At 51.0% G+C, this 16,910-nt stretch overlaps 1 protein-coding gene across 1 annotated transcript in view; it reads left to right on the plus strand.

Annotated features, from left to right (window-relative positions):
- The window catches only part of SORCS2 (sortilin related VPS10 domain containing receptor 2), a 506,368-nt gene that overhangs the window by 438,087 nt on the left and 51,371 nt on the right, over positions 1–16,910 (plus strand). Inside the window, exon 9 of the mRNA XM_068975604.1 lies at positions 12,550–12,729. Coding sequence (XP_068831705.1) covers positions 12,550–12,729 — 180 coding nt within the window. The remainder of the gene's footprint in view (positions 1–12,549; positions 12,730–16,910) is intronic.

Genomic DNA, 16,910 nt, shown 5'->3' on the forward strand with positions numbered 1-16,910 from the left:
TGCTGACTCGGGGGCCTGCAGGTGCCTGGTGATGGCCAGGTCAGGACGGACAAGAGCGAGGGGGCCTTGCTCCTTGCAGTGACTCCCCTCCCCCTCCACTCCACCCTTGCACGTGCCCAGCGGCATCCTGTCCTAGGGCCTCCACCACGCTCCTGCCTCTGCCTGTTCTTCCTTTTCCCCAGACTCCTGCACGCGTGATGTTTCAGAGCAGTATCTCCTCCCACTGAGCCTCCAGGCTGGTCCTGCTCACACCTTACACTTCTCTTTCCTGACACTCAGGGTGGGGCTGGGGCGCAGTTTCTGTTTTATTCACCACTGCATTCCAGCTGTCTACTATGGTGCCTAGTATGCAGTAGGTGCTCAATCAATGCTACTTCCTTCCCCTTGTGTGTATGTGTGTATGAGCTGGTCAGTCATGTCCGACTCTTTGTGTCCCCGTGGACTGTAGCCCGCCAGACTCCTCTGTCCATGGGATTTTCCAGACAAGAATACTAGACTGGGTTGCCATTGCCTTCTCCAGGGGATCTCCCTGAACCAGGGATCAAACCTGGGTCTCCTGCATTGCAGTCAGATTCTTTATCATCTGAGCCACCAGGGAAGTCCTGGCAAGCAAGGGACGTGGAGGCTGCCCAGACCCTGCCCCCACCCTGTTTCAGAGTGAACTCCACACTCCCCTCCCTGCTGGTATGGTATTCCAGTTTTACAAAGGAAGTGACTGAAGATCAGAGAGGCTAAGTACCCTGTCTGAAGTCACACAGCTGGTAAGAAGCCAAAGCACATTTCACACTGAGGTCGAGGGTGAGGGGGTCTGAGACCAGCCTCCGGCTACGTCTCCCTCCGGAGGATGTTTCCACTCCATGTGCATAATTCGGAAACACAAATAGAGGCAGCCTTTCCTCACCCACACACTTACTGAGCATCACATATAAGCTGGGAACTGACTCTACAGCTGTGAGTCAGACACCTCAAATTCCTTCCCTGGCTGGGTTTTCAGAGGAAACAGGCAGAAAGTCAGGCAGACAAATGTGTGGAATAATTGCCGGCTGTGGTGTGTGCTGTAAAGGGGATAAGAGGCCAAGCCAGAGAGTGACAGAGGATGGGGGAAGCTTCCCTGAGGCGGGTGTTTGCTCTGAAGCCCGAAGGCTGGGGGAAAGCTGTTCAGGGGTAGGACGGTGCAGGTGCAAAAGCCCTGGGGCCAGAGAGACCTGGCTGGAGGGCAGAGGGTGGGGGCCAGGTGAGAGGAGGCAGTCCTTCCTATCACCCAGCTTCAAAGGATGACCGAGGAGCTCCTCATAGGGGTGGCGTTCGTGTTGGCACTAAGCGTCCTCACTCAGAGGTCCTGCCCAGGACCAGGAATGGGCCAGGGGTGGGGGGTGATGCACAAGTCAGGCTGCTCTCAGGGGTCATCCCCCGACCCCGAGCCCAGCGTGGGGTGTCCCAAGGCCGCATTCGGTCTTGTGAGCACGCTGCCCACCCAGGCAGCAGGCTGCTTCCTCTCCACCAAATTCAGGAGAGCAGCCAGACCCCGTGTTCCCACCAGCAACGTGGAGAGCTACCTAACTGAGTTTCCTAATCAGATTTTGTTGTTATACGGTGAATCTGTGACTCTTGCCTCTTTCCTCTGCTCAAACCATTTCCATCTTTTTTTTTTTCTTTCTTTCATTAATGGCCCAAGTAACATCATGAAAACAACAGAAACCAGAGCCGAGGGGAACTCACCACAGCCTCCCCACCTCCTTCCCTCCCTCCCCTCCCCCAGCCCTGTTCGATTGCCCCTGGCCCCTGGCCCCTGGCCTCTGGCCCCTGGCCCCAAGCAAAGGCGACTTTTCTGCAGCTGCATCATTGCAGTCACTCTGTCTTGCAGCCTGGCTTTCACATGACAATGTCTTGGGAGAATTTTTCCCAAATGATACATGATAGCCCCTTTTAAATGACGGCAAAACTTTCAACTCAGGAAACCGTGCCTTGTTCAGCTAAGCCAGACTCCTGTTGTTTGGGTATCTGGGTCGTCTCCATATTTCACAGTTATAAACTGTGGTGCTAGGAATATATTTACACCCACAGGTATTTATTTTTTTATTTTCACGAGTTAGTCTAAAAAGAATTTCTGGACCAAGGATATAAACATTTGTGGAGCTTAGCTGCTTTCTAAAAGGGTTCCACCTTGCCACCAGCAAAGTTAGAATAGGCCTGTTTTAACATGGCTTTGCCAAATTTTGTGTCGTATCAATTCTATTTTCCTTCTACTTAAAAAGATATAAATGGCCTCATTCTGTCGTTTTAATTCACCTATCTCTGAAAACTAAAATGGGTAAACAGTTTTTATTCTTTGCTTAGATTGTCACTTATAGAGATTTTTAAAAAATACTCAAGTTCCCTAAGAGAAAAAAAAATCAGACAAAGGCTACAAACAGACCAAAGAGAGGGAAAACCCAAACAACTACAGATTCTATAAAAACATTCATGAGCATAAAGTGAATGCAGATTTACTTTAAAGTGAAATAGTCTTTTCTCTGTAATATGTTCACATAAAATAAAGTCCGTAAAGTGTAGGAATGAAGGAGAAAGTGACATCAGGGAAGAGGGTGGGGTGGAAGCACGGAGTCCGTCTTCTCACTTGGGCAACAGTCACACTGGCAGAACCCTCCTGATGTAATGATTTTGGAACTTCTGGTCTGTTCCAAGGCTTGCAGCTTCCAGGGGAAGGCTTGGAGGGTAAGTCATTAATTTCCACAGTTTTGGCTCTTCCCAAGGTAGCAGCTAAACGTCTCTCCTGACCTCCCCCTCAGCCGCAGGACAGCATCCGTGCACGTGTTCCTGGAGCTGTGGACACACAGCTTGCAGGATTCGTGACGCTAATCCCTGGGCACCAGCAGGTCTGGGGCTATATGCTCGTGATCATGAAGTACTTAATTTCTTCCACTTGGTGGTGGTTTCAGCATCTGCAAAACAACTCAGGGATTGTACGTCAGACACTATTATCTAGGTCCTTCAGAGAGGAGCTAAAGCTGAGGATACGGGGAAGGGTCTGTCCTGGGAAGGCCCCATAGGGTCCTGCTGGTCTTACAGCCAGAGCCTGTTTCCACCCCCATCCCCACATTTATTTTCCTTCTTTTCCCTTTTGGGAGCCAACATTTAAGGACAGAGGATGAGATGATCAGATGGCATCGTCAACTCAATGGACATGAATTTGAGCAAGCTCCAGGAGATAGTGAAGGACAGGGGAGCCTGGCGTGCTGCAGTCTATGGGGTCACAAAGCTTCATACATGACTTAGCAACTGAACAACAGTTTAGGGATGAGGACATTCAGAAGCAACCGCCATATGGAGGGATTTAGAAAGTCACCAAGCATGCCCAGGAAAAAGCTCACGCTCAGATAAGACTTGAGGAGAACTTCAGTTTATACCTCAGGCTGATTCCCAAGACACACACAGCCTGCAGCAATAAAATCAAAATTTAAACAAACAAACAAACAAAAAAAAGCCAGCAAACCCTGGAGGGGGCAGGGGGAATCTGATTTCCAGAGTTCCTGCATTACTAGACTCCAATATCCAGTTTTCAACAGCAAGGAGACCACAAGGCAAGCAAAGCAGGGGCCATCCATGCAAAGGGGAGAACGCCAGCAGAAGCGGCCTCTGAGAAAGGCCAGACGGCAGACCTGCTAGACAGACTTTAATGTACAACTGCCTGCAAGATGCTCAAAGAAGTAAAAGAAACGGGAGACAGTCAGGAAAGCAATGTACTAATGAATTAGAAATACACGCATACTTCATTTTATTGCACCTAGCAGATACTGCATTCTTTTTAACAAATTATAAGTCTGTGGCAACCCTGCATGGAGCCAGTCTATTGGGCCATTTTTCCAACAGCATTTGCTTTTTGTCTTTGCATCATATTTTGGTAAATCTTACAATATTTCATACCTTTTCATTATTACCATATTCATTATGATCAGTGACTTTTGATGTGACTGCTATAGTTGCTTGGAGCCAACTTAATTGATAGACATTTTGTGTGTTTTGACTGCTCCACTGAGCAGCCATTCCCCCATCTTTGTCCTTCTCCTCTGACCTCCCTATTCCCTCAGACATACCAAACTGACGTTAGAATGGCCTCTAAGTGTTCCAGTGAAAGGAAGAGTCACACTTCTTTCACTTTAAATTAAAACCTAGAAATGATTACACTTAGTGAGGAAGACCTGTTGAAATCCAAGACAGGCTGAAAGTCAGAACTTTTACAGCAAACAGCCAGGTTGTGAATTGAAAGGAAAAGTTCTTGAAGGAAATTAAAAGTGCTACTCCTATGAACACATGAACAAATAGCCTTATCACGGATATGGAGAAAACCAAACAGGCTCATCACTGACCTGGAGAAAGTCTGAATCATCTGGATAGAAGATCACACCAACTACAGCATTCCATTAAACAAAGCCGAAACCCAGAGCAAAGTGCTGTGCTGTGCTAAGCAGCTCAGTCATGTCAGACTTTTTGCAATCCCAGGTTCCTCTGTCCACGAGGATTCTCCAGGCAAGAATACCAAGGTGGATTGCTACGCCCTCCTCCAGGGGATCTTCCCAACACAGGGATCGAACCCAGGCCTCCCACATTGTAGGCGGATCATTTTACCATATGAGCCACCAGGGGAGCCCAAGGCAAGCGCTAACTCTCCTCAATTCTATGAAGGCTGAGAGGTGAGGAAGCTGCAGAAAAAAGTCTGAAGCTGGCAGAGACTGGTTCATGAGGTTTGAGGAAAGAAGCCGTCTCCATAACATCATTGCGCAAAGTGACAAAGCAAGAGCCGATGCACTAACAGAAGCTGCCACAAGTTATCCAGAGACAACTAAGGTTAGTAATTAAGGCAGCTACCTCATTGGAAAAGACTCTGATGCTGGGAGGGATTGGGGGCAGGAGGAGAAGGGGACAACAGAGGACGGAATGGCTGGATGGCATCACCGACTCGATGCACATGAGTTTGAGTGAACTCCGGGAGTTTGTGATGGATGGGGAGGCCTGGCGTGCTGCAATTCATGGATCGCAAAGAGTCGGACACAATTGAGTGACTGAACTGAACTGAACACTAAACAACAGACTTTCATTGTAGACATACAGCCTCTGTTGGAAGAAGATGCCATCTAGGACTTTCATAGGTAGAGAGGAAAAGTCAATGCCTGGCACCAAAGCTTCAAAGGACTGACTGACTCTCTTGTTAGGGGCTAATGCAGCTGATGACTTTCAGTTGACGCCAATGCTTATTTACCATTCTGAAAGTGTTAGGGCCCTTAGGAATCATGATAAATCTACTCTGCCTGTGTTCAGTAAATGAAACAAAGCCTGAATGACGGCGTATCTATTTGCAGTGTGGCTCACTGCCTGTTTTAGCCCTACTCTTGAGACCTAGCGCTCTGAAAAAAGATTCCTTTCAAAATATCACTGCTCATTTGACAGTGCACCTGGCCCCCAAGAGCTCTGATGGGGATATACAGTGAGATTAATGTCAGCGTGTTGGCTTCACACCTGCTGACACAGGGTGCATTCTGCAACTCATGCATCCAGGAGTGATTTCAACTTTCAAGTCTTAATTTTTAATAAATACAGCTCACAAGGCTATAACTGCTATAGACAGTGATTCCTCTGATGGATCTGGGCAAAGTCAATCAAAACCCTTCTAGGAAGGATCTCCCATTCTAGATGCCATTAAGAACATTTGTGATTCATGAGAAGAGGTCGAAGTGTCAACATCAATAGGAGTTTGGAAGAAGTGGAGTCCAGCCCTCATGGACGACTTTGAAAGGTTTAAGACTTTTGTGGTAGAACCAGCAAGAGAACCAGAATTAGAAGTGGAGCCTGAAGATGCGACTGAATTTCTGCAAGCTATGGAGGAGCCTGGTAGGCTGCAGTCCATCGGGTCGCAAAGAGTCAGACACGACTGAGCGACTTCATTTTCACTTTTCACTTTCATGCATTGGAGAAGGAAATGGCAACCCACTCCAGTGTTCTTGCCTGGAGAATCCCAGGGACGGGGGAGCCTGGTGGGCTGCCGTCTATGGGGTTGTACAGAGTCGGACACGACTGAAGCGACTTAGAAGCAGCAACAGGATAAAACTTCAAGGAATGAAGAGGTGCTCCTTATGGATGACCAAGAAAGATTTCTTGGATGGAATTTACTCCTGGTGGAGATGCTGTGAAGATTGCTGAAATTACAGCAAAAGATTTAGATGTTACACAAGCTTAGTTGGTGTGGCAATGGCAGAGTTTGAGAGGATTGATACCAATTTTGAAAGAAGTCTACTGTGGGTAAATGCTATCAAACGGCATTGCATTCTATAGAGAAATTATTCAAAAAAGCAAGAGTGAATAGATGCTGCATCGTTCATTTTTGTCTTATTTTAAGAAGTTGCCACAACCACCAGACTGATCACACAGCAGCTGTCAACATCTAGTTCAGACCCTCCACCAGCAAAAAGATTATGACTCACTGAAGTCTAAGATGGTGGTTACCTGTTTTTTAACAATAAAGTACTTTTGAGTTAAGGTATATACATTTTGTAAGACATAATGCTACTGCGCGCTTGATAGATTACAGGATAGTGTGAATGTAACTTTTATATATACTGAGAAACCAAAGAAATCTGTGTGACTCACTTTATTGTGATGTTTGATTTTTGGGGGTGGTCTGGAACTGAACCCACAGTATCTCTAACGTGCCCCTGTACCAAAAAATAGATAGAACACATGGAACCAAAAAGAAATTCTGAAGCTAAAAGGAACAATAATCGAAATGGACAATCCACTAGAGAGATTCAAAACCAGATGTGAGCAAGTAGAAGAAAGAAGCAGAGAACTCTGGAGATGGGACAATTGAGATGATAAAACCTGGGGGACAGAAAGGGAAAAATGGAAGAAAAGTGAACTCCGTCTAAGAGACTGTGGGCCATCATCAAGTCAGCCGTGGAAGTCCCGGGAGAAGGAGAAAGAGAAAGGGGCAGAGGGAGTCTCTGAAAGCCCGAAACTTCCCTAAAACTGATGAAAATATAACTATTAAGGTCTTTAAAAGCTTGGTGAGCTCCAAGTAGCATAAACACTAAGAGTTCCACACCAAGACATTATAATCAAGCTGTGGAAACACAAAGAAAGAATCTTGGACGCGGCAAGAGACAAGTCACTCATCACATACAGGGACCATCAGTAAGATTATAGGCAGATTTGTTATCAGAAAGCTTGGAGGCTTTGGAGCTGCAACATTCAAAGTGCTGGAAGAATTTGGTGAAGATTTTGGTTCATTCAGCTGTTCCTTAAATTTTATGTAAAAATCTATGAGGACATTTCCCCTATCATTCTTACTAAAATGTTTTTAAGCCTTCCAAGAGCACTTCTTTAAAATGGTTTCACTACAACTAATGGAATAACGCCAACATATATACCATCTCTGCCTGCTCTCCACTCCGCTCCTCCTTTCCGTGACAATCTCACTTCATTCCTCAAGGCCACTGTTGTAGGAACTTTCGCTCATTTGTGTCCAACTCCTTGCAACCCCATGGGCTGCAGTCACCAGGCTTCCCTGTCCTCCACTATGTCCTGGAATTTGCTCACACTCATATCCACTGAGTCAGTGGTGCTATCGAACAACCTCATCCTCTGTCACCCCTTCTCCTCCCGCCTTCAATCTTTCCCAGCATCAGGGTCTTTTCAAATATCAGTGCTTCACGTCAGGTGGCCAAAGTATTGGAGCTTCAGCTTCAGCATCAGTCCTTCCAATGACTATTCAGGACTGATTTCCTTTAGGATGGACTGGTTGGATCTCCTTGTTGCACCAAGGGACTCTCAAGAGTCTTCTCCAGCACCACAGTTTGAAAGCATCAATTCTTTCATGCTCAGCCTCCTTTGGGGTCCAATTGTCACATCAGTATATGACTATTGGGAAAGCCATAGCCTTGACTATACAGACCTTTGTTGGCAAAGGGATGTCTCTGCTTTTTAATATGCTGTCTAGGTTGGTCATACCTTTCCTTCCAAGGAGCGAGCATCTTTTAATTTCGTGGCTGCAGTCACCATCCACAGTGATTTTGGAGCCCAAGAAAATAAAATCTGCTTCCACTTTCCCCCCACCCATCTATTTGCCAGGAAGTAATGGGACTGGATGCCATGATCTTAGTTTTTGAATGTTGAGTTTTAAGCCAGCTTTTTCACTCTCCTCTTTCACCTTCATCAAGAGGCTCTTTAGTTCCTCTTTGTTTTCTGCCATTAGAGCGGTATCATCTCCATATTTAAGGCTGTTGATCTTTCTCCCGGCATCTTGATTCCAGCTTGTGATTCATCCAGCCTGGCATTTCACATGATGTACTCTGTATAGAAATTAAATAAACAGGGTGACAGTATACAGCTTTGATATACTCCTTTCCTGATTTTTAACCAGTATGTTGTTCCACGTCTGGTTCTAACATTGCTTCTTGACCCACAAACAGGTTTCTCGGGAGACAGGTAAGGTGGTCTGGTATTCCCATCTCTTTAAGAACTTTCCACAGTTTGTTGTGATCCACACAGTGAAAGGCTTTAGTGTAGTCAGTGAAGCAGAAGTAAATATTTTTCTGGAATTCCCTTGCTTTCTTTCTGATCCCGTGGATGTTGGCAATTTGATCTCGGGTTCCTCTGCCTTTTCTAAATCCAGCTTGTACATCTGGAAGTTCTCAGTTCACATACTGCTGAAGCCTAGCTTGAAGGGTTTCGAGCATTACCTTACTAGCATGTGAAATGAGCGCAACTGTATGGTAATTTGAACATTCTTTGGCGTTGCCTTTCTTTGGGATTGGAATGAAGACTGACCTTTTCCAGTCCTGTAGCCACTGCTGAGTTTTCCAAATGTGCTGACATGTTGCGTGCAGCACTTTCACAGCATCATCTTTTAGGATCTTAAATAGCTCAGCTGGAACTGCATCACCTCCACTAACTTTGTCCATTGCACATTCATTCTCATTCTTCGTCTTAGTCTAACAAACCCTAGATCTTAGCTGGCGCCTCGCCTCCCAGCTGGGGCTAGATTTTACAGCTTCCCTTGCAGCTGCATGTGGTCATTTCTGAAATCTGGCCAGTGAGACTGAGTGGAATCGTCAGGTCTGGGAGACTTCTCAGAGCCCTATTTTAAAGACTAGCCTTTCCCTCCTCGTTCCTCTCTCCCTCCTTTTGCCTTGCACATTGACAAGATGGCTGGCTGGAGCTCTAGCAATCATCCCAGACCATCAATAGATGGGGCAGAACTGGGCAGGAGAACGGTGACTCAGAAGGAGCCTCTGTTCCTGGCGACTCTGTCCCGGGTGATTCCAGCTTCTACACTGGGATGTCTACCTCTGGAATCCTTTTACATTTGGGGGAAAATGAGTTTCTATCTCATTTGAGTCACTTTTTTTTGCAGTTTATATTACTTATGAAGTGAACTCGCTCAGTCGTGTCCGACTCTTTGCAACCCCATGGACTGTAGCCCACCAGGCTCTTCCATCCATGGGATTCTCCAGGCAAGGATACTGGAGTGGGTAGCCATTTCCTTCTCCAGGGGATCTTCCCGACCCAGGGATCAAACCCGGGTCTCCCGCATTGCATGCAGGGGCTTTACTCTCTGAGCCACCGGGGAAGCCCCTATATTAATTATAATCAAACCTAATTCTACCTGATAACAAACACTGGCAACTCTGATGTTTCCACATATTTCTCCAGACATATAGACGTGTGTGTGTGTCTGTGTGTGTGTCTGTGTGTGTGTCTGTGTGTATGCACGTGCGCTCAGCCTCTCAGTCATGTCCTTTGTGACCCCATAGACTCTTTGGGATTCCATGGACTGTACCTGGCCAGGCTCCTCTATGGGATTTTCCAGGCAGGAATACTGGAGTTGCCATTTCCTCCTCCAGGGGATCGTCCCCACCCGGGGATCTCTCCCACAGCTCATGCATTGGCAGACAGACCCCTTACACTGAGCCACTTGGGAAACCGGTATAAGTATACACACACATGGAAACACATGTACATATGTGTTATATTTTAATGTCTTTTGTTTAGAAATGGAGTCAACAAATGTCTCTGCTTCTAACTTTCCTTTTAAAAGAAGAATAATATGAATAATTTAAGGGGAAAATTGTATATTACTTATCACTCTCTAAACACCAAGGATTTTTAAAAGACTGGTCTCAGTGCGTGGAGAGAAACGAGCGCCCTCTAGCTCTGCTTGGGGGAAAGGAACATAATGTAACAAGAACTTTAAAAATGTTCCTTCTCTCAGATGCAGCAATTTCCCTTTTTAGATTTATGCTGTGGTAATACAGAGAACACAGAGATCCATGTCTGGGAATGTTTATGCCTGTTTTGCACATCATGCTGGAGATGCTAAAAAGCTCACCAAGTGGGGAAATATTCAGTGAAATATGGTACATCCACAAAAGGGAATATCATGCAGTCACTAAAAGTGGTCTTTATAAATAATTGTAACAACAGAGAGACATGCTCCTCATATAACACGCAAGAGCAAGCTATAAACCATACTTGAGAAAGTATATGAATCACATTTGGGAACAAGCCCAGAAGTAAACATTTTTAAATGTTTATATCAGGTTTCTCTGGGAGCAGTACTACAGGCAACTTTCACTCCCTTTATACGTTTCCCTTTGTTTCCCAAATTCTAGTAAATGTCTACTCAGGTTTTGTAAACATTTACCCGGGTGTGGGGGAGACAAACTCAGAATGAAGGTAATAGCGGTAAATACTGATCGATCCCCGTGTGACTGATGCTGGGCACTGCGTGAGCTCGGAACCTCGGGCCAATAGAAGGTTTTCTCATGCGGGGCTGCAGGATTAGTGGTACCCGGAAGGACACCTTGGCCTAGCATGGAGAAATAGGAGCGGGGAGGTGGGCGAGAGGAGCAGAGATGCCCCACTTCCCAGGCTTCAGGAGCAACCCCTCCGACTCGCCATCACCCTGCTGTCCCGTCTCACAGAGGGAACCGCAGGCCTGTGGCCCTGGCTCTGTAAGCCCTCCCTGGCTGTGAGCTGCTCGGGTCCACGGGCCAGGGCCCCGCCGCGCTGCAGGGCTGCCCCTGGGAGGGAGGTGCATCGCAGCTGTTTCACAGCACTGCCCCCCTCGTTTTTGCAAAGCCCTTGTTTTTGGCTGCACAGCACCGAGAGGTGGGGGTGGGAACAGGCAGGAGGGGAGGGGCCCTCACCGGCCTGCACCCTGCCCAGGCGGCCTCTTCACCGGATTGAAAGTCTGTAAAGGGAAGAGAACCCCCAAACTACACTGGCTGCGGTGGGGGGAGCAGCGGTCGTGACCAGCGTTGACCCGCCCCCTCTGCCATCTGTCCTCGGCTCCTGGATCTTGGAAGCTCCTCCGCCAGAGGGGCAATAAAAGTCTAGGAGTGATAGAAGGCAAACTGGAGAGGCTGCAGCATAAAAGCTCGTTATGGCTTTGAAACAGGCCTGTTCAGATGCCTTTTCATGTGGCTCCCACGCAGCGTTTGGCGCTGGCTGGGAGTGAAAAGGAAAACAAGAAATTCAGCTTAGCCCTGGGTTTCTTCTTCTTCCTTTTTATTTGACTGTGGATTTTTTTTTTTTCCTGAATTGTCAAATCTGGAACAAATCCTGAGAGGGGGTGCCTGGCCCACTCAAGAGCTGCCAGGCGTCCTGCTCCAGGCGGGCTTTGGCCTTGGCCGCTGACCTTCTCGGGGCAGGCCTCCTGCCCACCTGCTGGCCAGGCGCCTGCCCTCAGCTCCCGCCAGGCCCTGAGCCGCCCACTGCCCTGCACAGGCCTTGTTGGCTGTGTGTCCAGGAGGGGGACCAAAGGCAGGGGCGTCCTGGCCTGGAGGAACTGTGGGCAAAGGGCAGCTCTCTGTATGTAGCAGGCCATCGAGGAGGCCCTGGGCATGAGGCTGAAGCAAGTTAATCCAGCCCTCCTTCCCAGTGTACAACCTGGAGGGCAGAGACCAGTGTGGGTCCCCAGCAGGGCCCAGGGCCTAGCACAGCACCTGGCACACAGCAGGCACTTAATGAACACATGCTGAGTGAGTGAACTGACAGATAGCTTATCTGATCCTCAGGATGGAGTCGGGGAGGGGCCCGGAAGGAGACCGGGCCCCGCCTCCCAGGGGTGATGGTCTGGGGTGCATGGGAGTCTCAGGCTCCTCCTAACTGCAGGGACAAGCAGGCACACGGCATGGCAGGGGCAGGGGGTGGGGGGAGGTGTCACTGCACCCCGCCCAGTGTCTGGGCAGCACCCCCACCCAATGTGGAGGGTGGGAACATGACCCCATTTTGAAGCTGGGAGAACAGAGGCCCAGAGAGGTCAAGGGACTTGTCTACAGCCAAAGGGCACTGCGGGCAGAGCCGGGATGAAAATCTGGGTCAGCCTGACGCCAAGAGGGCTGTGGCCAACCCCCACCAGTCCCACCAGGTCTGAGGCCTGCCCACCCCTCCCCTTAGGCCTGCCCCATCTCCCCTACCCCCCACGCCCAGGCCAGCTTCCCTCCCCCGCACCGGCCCCCAGCCCGCACTGACCCCGCTCCCCCACGCCCCCAGGATCTGCAGGTCATCAGCACGGACGAGAGCCAGGTGTTCGTGGCCGTGCAGGAGTGGTACCAGACCGATACCTACAACCTGTACCAGTCGGACACGCGTGGCGTGCGCTACTCACTGGTGCTGGAAGACGTGCGCAGCTCGCGGCAGGCGGAGGAGAACGTGGTCATCGACATCCTGGAGGTGGGACCTGAGGGGCGTCTAGGGCCCACAGCCCGAGCTTCGCCCACTCCCTCCTGGCCCCTCTCACTTCTGCCCTGGCCCTTCCCATTCCAGCCCCGGCCCCTCCCACCCTGCCCCGGCTCCTCCCACCCTGCCCCGGCTCCTCCCACCCTGCCCCGGCTCCTCCCACTCCCGCCCCTCCCACTTCCACCCAGGCTCCTCCCACTCCCTCCCTGGCTCCTCCCACTCCCTTCCCAGCTCCACCCACTCCCGCCTGACTCCTCCCACTCCCTCCACGGCTCCTCCCACTCCCTCCCCAGCTCCTCCCACTCCCTCCACGGCTCCTCCCACTCCCTCCCGGGCCCCCATCCCACGCTGCAAAAATGCCCTAATTTAGGCTTTGCAGATCTAGAGGATACCATGCAGGTACTTTCAGAGCAAGAGAGAAAACTCACTCTTTGTGGTGAAATTCAAAATCCAGTCTAGGAGCACTGTGTAACACTGCTCGTGAGAAGAATGGAATTCTTTTGTGGGGATGACATGTTGCTGAGTTGAGGTTCAGGTTAGCGGTCTCCACTGTCAACTTACTCGTCAGCCGTCGTCTGCAGAGCCATGCGTGCCTTGAACGGCACTGCACGGAAACAGGCTGAGGGACAGAGGCTGGGACCCCTCCCATTGCTGGCCTCGCCGCCTCCCCCCACCCAGGACTGGTCTCCGCCCCGCTCTGCGTATCTCACCTCTGTCGGGCTCTCTCTAGCTTCCATTCTCTGCCCTGGCCTGCAGCTCTTGTCTCTGGGGCTGGGGGTTGGGGCCTCCCTGCCTGAGATTCCCAGATCCCCCAGTGGCCTCCCTGGGGGTCCCACCCCATCTGTGTCCCATTTAAGCCTCCACGTGCTGCTGTCGCATGATGCCAAAGGGCTGACTTGATCAGGTCAGAGGCTCTGAACTGGGGCTCCTGGCTCCCATGCTCTTGATTCCATACATGTCAGCCCCGCACCCACAACGGCCCAACTGGGACCCGGCCTTTCAAGGCCACCTCTTGTATCCTTGTCCACACCAGACCCGGGAGGGGCTCCCTCAGCCGCTTTACAGGTAAGGAACCAGAGGCTCAGACAGGGCAGGCAACCTGCCCAGGTACTTGCGGAGGAAGTGAGGAAACCAGGACCAGCCCAGGTCTGTCGTCCCAAGCTCTGTCCACCCTCCTGGCCAGCACTCCCTCCCTCGGTCATTCACCATTAAGCTCCTCCCTCGGGGAGCCCCTGGCCAGTGTATTCTCGTAGCAGATGCTGGTGGTGGGCGTGCCAGACTCTGCCGTCCCTGCCGGGCTGGGGAGAGTGTCCCATGGGTGGCCAGCCAAGCCTTAAGCAGACAGAGCAGGTCAGCTGGGGTGGGAGCAGGCCTCCCAGACAGAGCCGGGGCTGCAGCCTCCATCTCCGAGTCGTCAACAGCAGCACAGAACCACCTTCTCCAAGGAAGTGATAAATGTAAGCATTGGTTTACAGTGAGAACCCATTTGTGGGTTTACTGCCCCAGCTGGACACAGCCCACGGCTTAGGGCCATTTGCTAAAAGTTACACGCGGGAAGGGCATGTCACTGACTAAGGATGAGGGCACCACAGACACCGCGGTTACACGCAGGATTGCCTGGCCCTCCGTGGGTATCTGTACCACCTGTAGCACACGGCCAGCTCCAGGCCCCATCCCCAGGACACAGGGAGGGGTAGACCACTTCTCCCAGAACTTCATACTCTACAGGAAGACCAGCCCCCGACAGTGGTTCCCACCCGGTGAGTCAGCATCTGGAGAACGCTGTGAGTGGCAGTTAGCCAGCCCGGGATGGGAGTCAGGGAGTGCTTCCTGGAGGAAGGGATGTGGATGGACCTAAGACCAAGCTGAAGTTAGCCAGGCTTGAGGAACCTGGAAACGGCAATTCATGCCAAAGCCCAGGCAGTGAGAGGCCATGGGGACTGGAGGGAGCTCACGTGGCCAGGCCCAAAGCTGGACCCCCTTGTAAGTGACTTGGCTTCTCTGAAATCCACCTAATGTGAGTCACGGGTAGTGGTTACGAGCGCAGCTCTGGAGCCCCACTGCCTGGGCTCAAATCCCAGTTCTGATATGTATTTGCTGTGTGACCTTGGGGAGGTTACTTAACCTCTCTGTGCTTCAGTTTCCTCGTAGTGAAACAAGGATGACAGTAGTACCTTCCTCAGAGGGTTTCTGTGCCAATTGGAGGCACAAAAGGAGGCCTCTGTTTCCACTGAACACTTACAGCAGCCCAGTACTCAGCGAGCTCGCAACAGTTTTCACAGCAGTGGCCTTTCTGGGGATTCAAGATCGTGCGTGGGGAAGGCCTGGCCTAGAGAGTCTACACGTGTGCCAGTTGCATTATCTCCGTGGTTATCATTCATCTGATGGCAGATCCAGGAAAAATGTCTTGTCCGAGACATCACAGGCAAACACTGGCCTGAGAGGCCTGGACTTTCAAGGGCCGTGAACTCACACCACTGCTTGGGGTGGGCAGGGGTGGCGGGGAGGTGTCCTGGTTCTAGACCAAATGACAGCTCTTCTCTGGGGGCCTCCTTGTGTTGAAGCTTGGGTTAGGAAGGGGGATATGGGGGCTTCTCTGGTGGCTCAAGATGATAAAGAAACTGTCTGCAATGCAGGAGACCTAGGTTTGATCCCTAGGTTGGGAAGATCCCTAGGTTGGAGAAGGGAATGGCTACTTACTCCAGTATTCTTACCTGGAGAAGCCCATGGACTGAGGAGTCTGGTGGGCTGCAGTTCATGGAGTCTCAAAGAGTCGGACACGACTGAGTGACTAACACTTTCATGGGGGTCCCCAGGCCTGTGCCCTGACCCTGAGAAGTCCTGACCACACCTGGGAGACAGCCATGCCATTGTAATGGGCTGAATGCGACCTCCCCCACCAAAAAAAAGGTAAAACCACATTGAAGCCATGACCTTGAGCTGCTTAGGGAAAAGGATCTTTGCAGCGTCACTAAGTGAAGGGTCTTGAGATGAGCTTGTGTTGGGTTCTAAACCCATGACAAGCATCCTTATAAGGATCAGAAGAGGAGACACAGACACACAGAGAGGGGGCTCTGGGAGGATGGAGCAGAGAGCGCCTGGAGACCCCTGAAGCTGGAGGAGACGAGGGAGAGGAACTTCGGAGAGAGGACCGCGCTGCCAGTGCCTGGATCGTGGACCTCTGGCTTCCCCACTGTGAGGAAACAGAATTCCTGTTGTTTGAGCCCCGCCCCCTCCCACTTGGTGATACTTTGTCACCTCAGCCCCAGGAAGCCAGCACAGCCGTGAGAAGGGTGGGCACGTGGAGCGGGCACATCAGCTTTGGAAGCTGGCGCTCAGCTGATCAGACCCACCCCAGGGAGACTCGGCCTGCTCCTACCTCTCTGCGACAGGAGGGTCCGGGTTATTTACTGCTGAGTGTTTTCATGGAGACCAGTTGGGATATAAAAGAGCGCTTTCCGTCAAGCCATCACCGGGCAAATCAGCATCAAATCTGCTCCTGGGACATCAGGGAAGGCTCGAACCCAGCACGAGGCAGGCTGGATGCCTGCTCCCAAGGGATGCTCAGATGGGCCTGAGACAGTGACGTCACCACGAGTGAGAGAGAAGGGGCCGTGGTCCTCCTCCCCCGGGTCGTCCCCCAGAAAGACCATCCCCGAAACATCATCTGTGGAGTGAGGGCCAGACCGCCATCCTCACCCCAGACAGCAGCCTCCTAGCAGAAGACACAGGCAAAGGGGATGGAGTTGGCAGACAGAAGATGGGAAGAGTTTTCAGCGCTTTCCATGAGGCCCACTGCACTCTCGGGGGTCCTCGCGAGTGCAAGGAGCAGAAGGGAACAGGAAACCCACGGAACCGTGGAAGAATGCCCAGGGAGCCGCTGCATGACTGGCTTTGAAGATGGAGGAGAGGCCGCAAGCCAAGCCCCTCGGGTGCCTCTAGACGCTGGGAAAGGCAAGGACCCGGCATCTCCCTGGAGCCTCCAGGACGAACCGGCCCCCGACACCTTGCTCTCAGCCTGTGGGACCCACTCCCGTTGGGCTTCCGGCCCCCAGAGCTGTCACACGATCTTGTGTAGTTTAAGCCCCATCGGTCTGTCACCTGTCGCAGAAGCCACAGGAAACGCGCACACCGTTCACTCTGCATCAGAGTCTTCAGGTTCCTCCCCAGCCTGC

The sequence above is a fragment of the Capricornis sumatraensis genome, chromosome 7 (assembly GCF_032405125.1).
Source record: "Capricornis sumatraensis isolate serow.1 chromosome 7, serow.2, whole genome shotgun sequence".
NCBI lineage: Eukaryota > Metazoa > Chordata > Mammalia > Artiodactyla > Bovidae > Capricornis > Capricornis sumatraensis.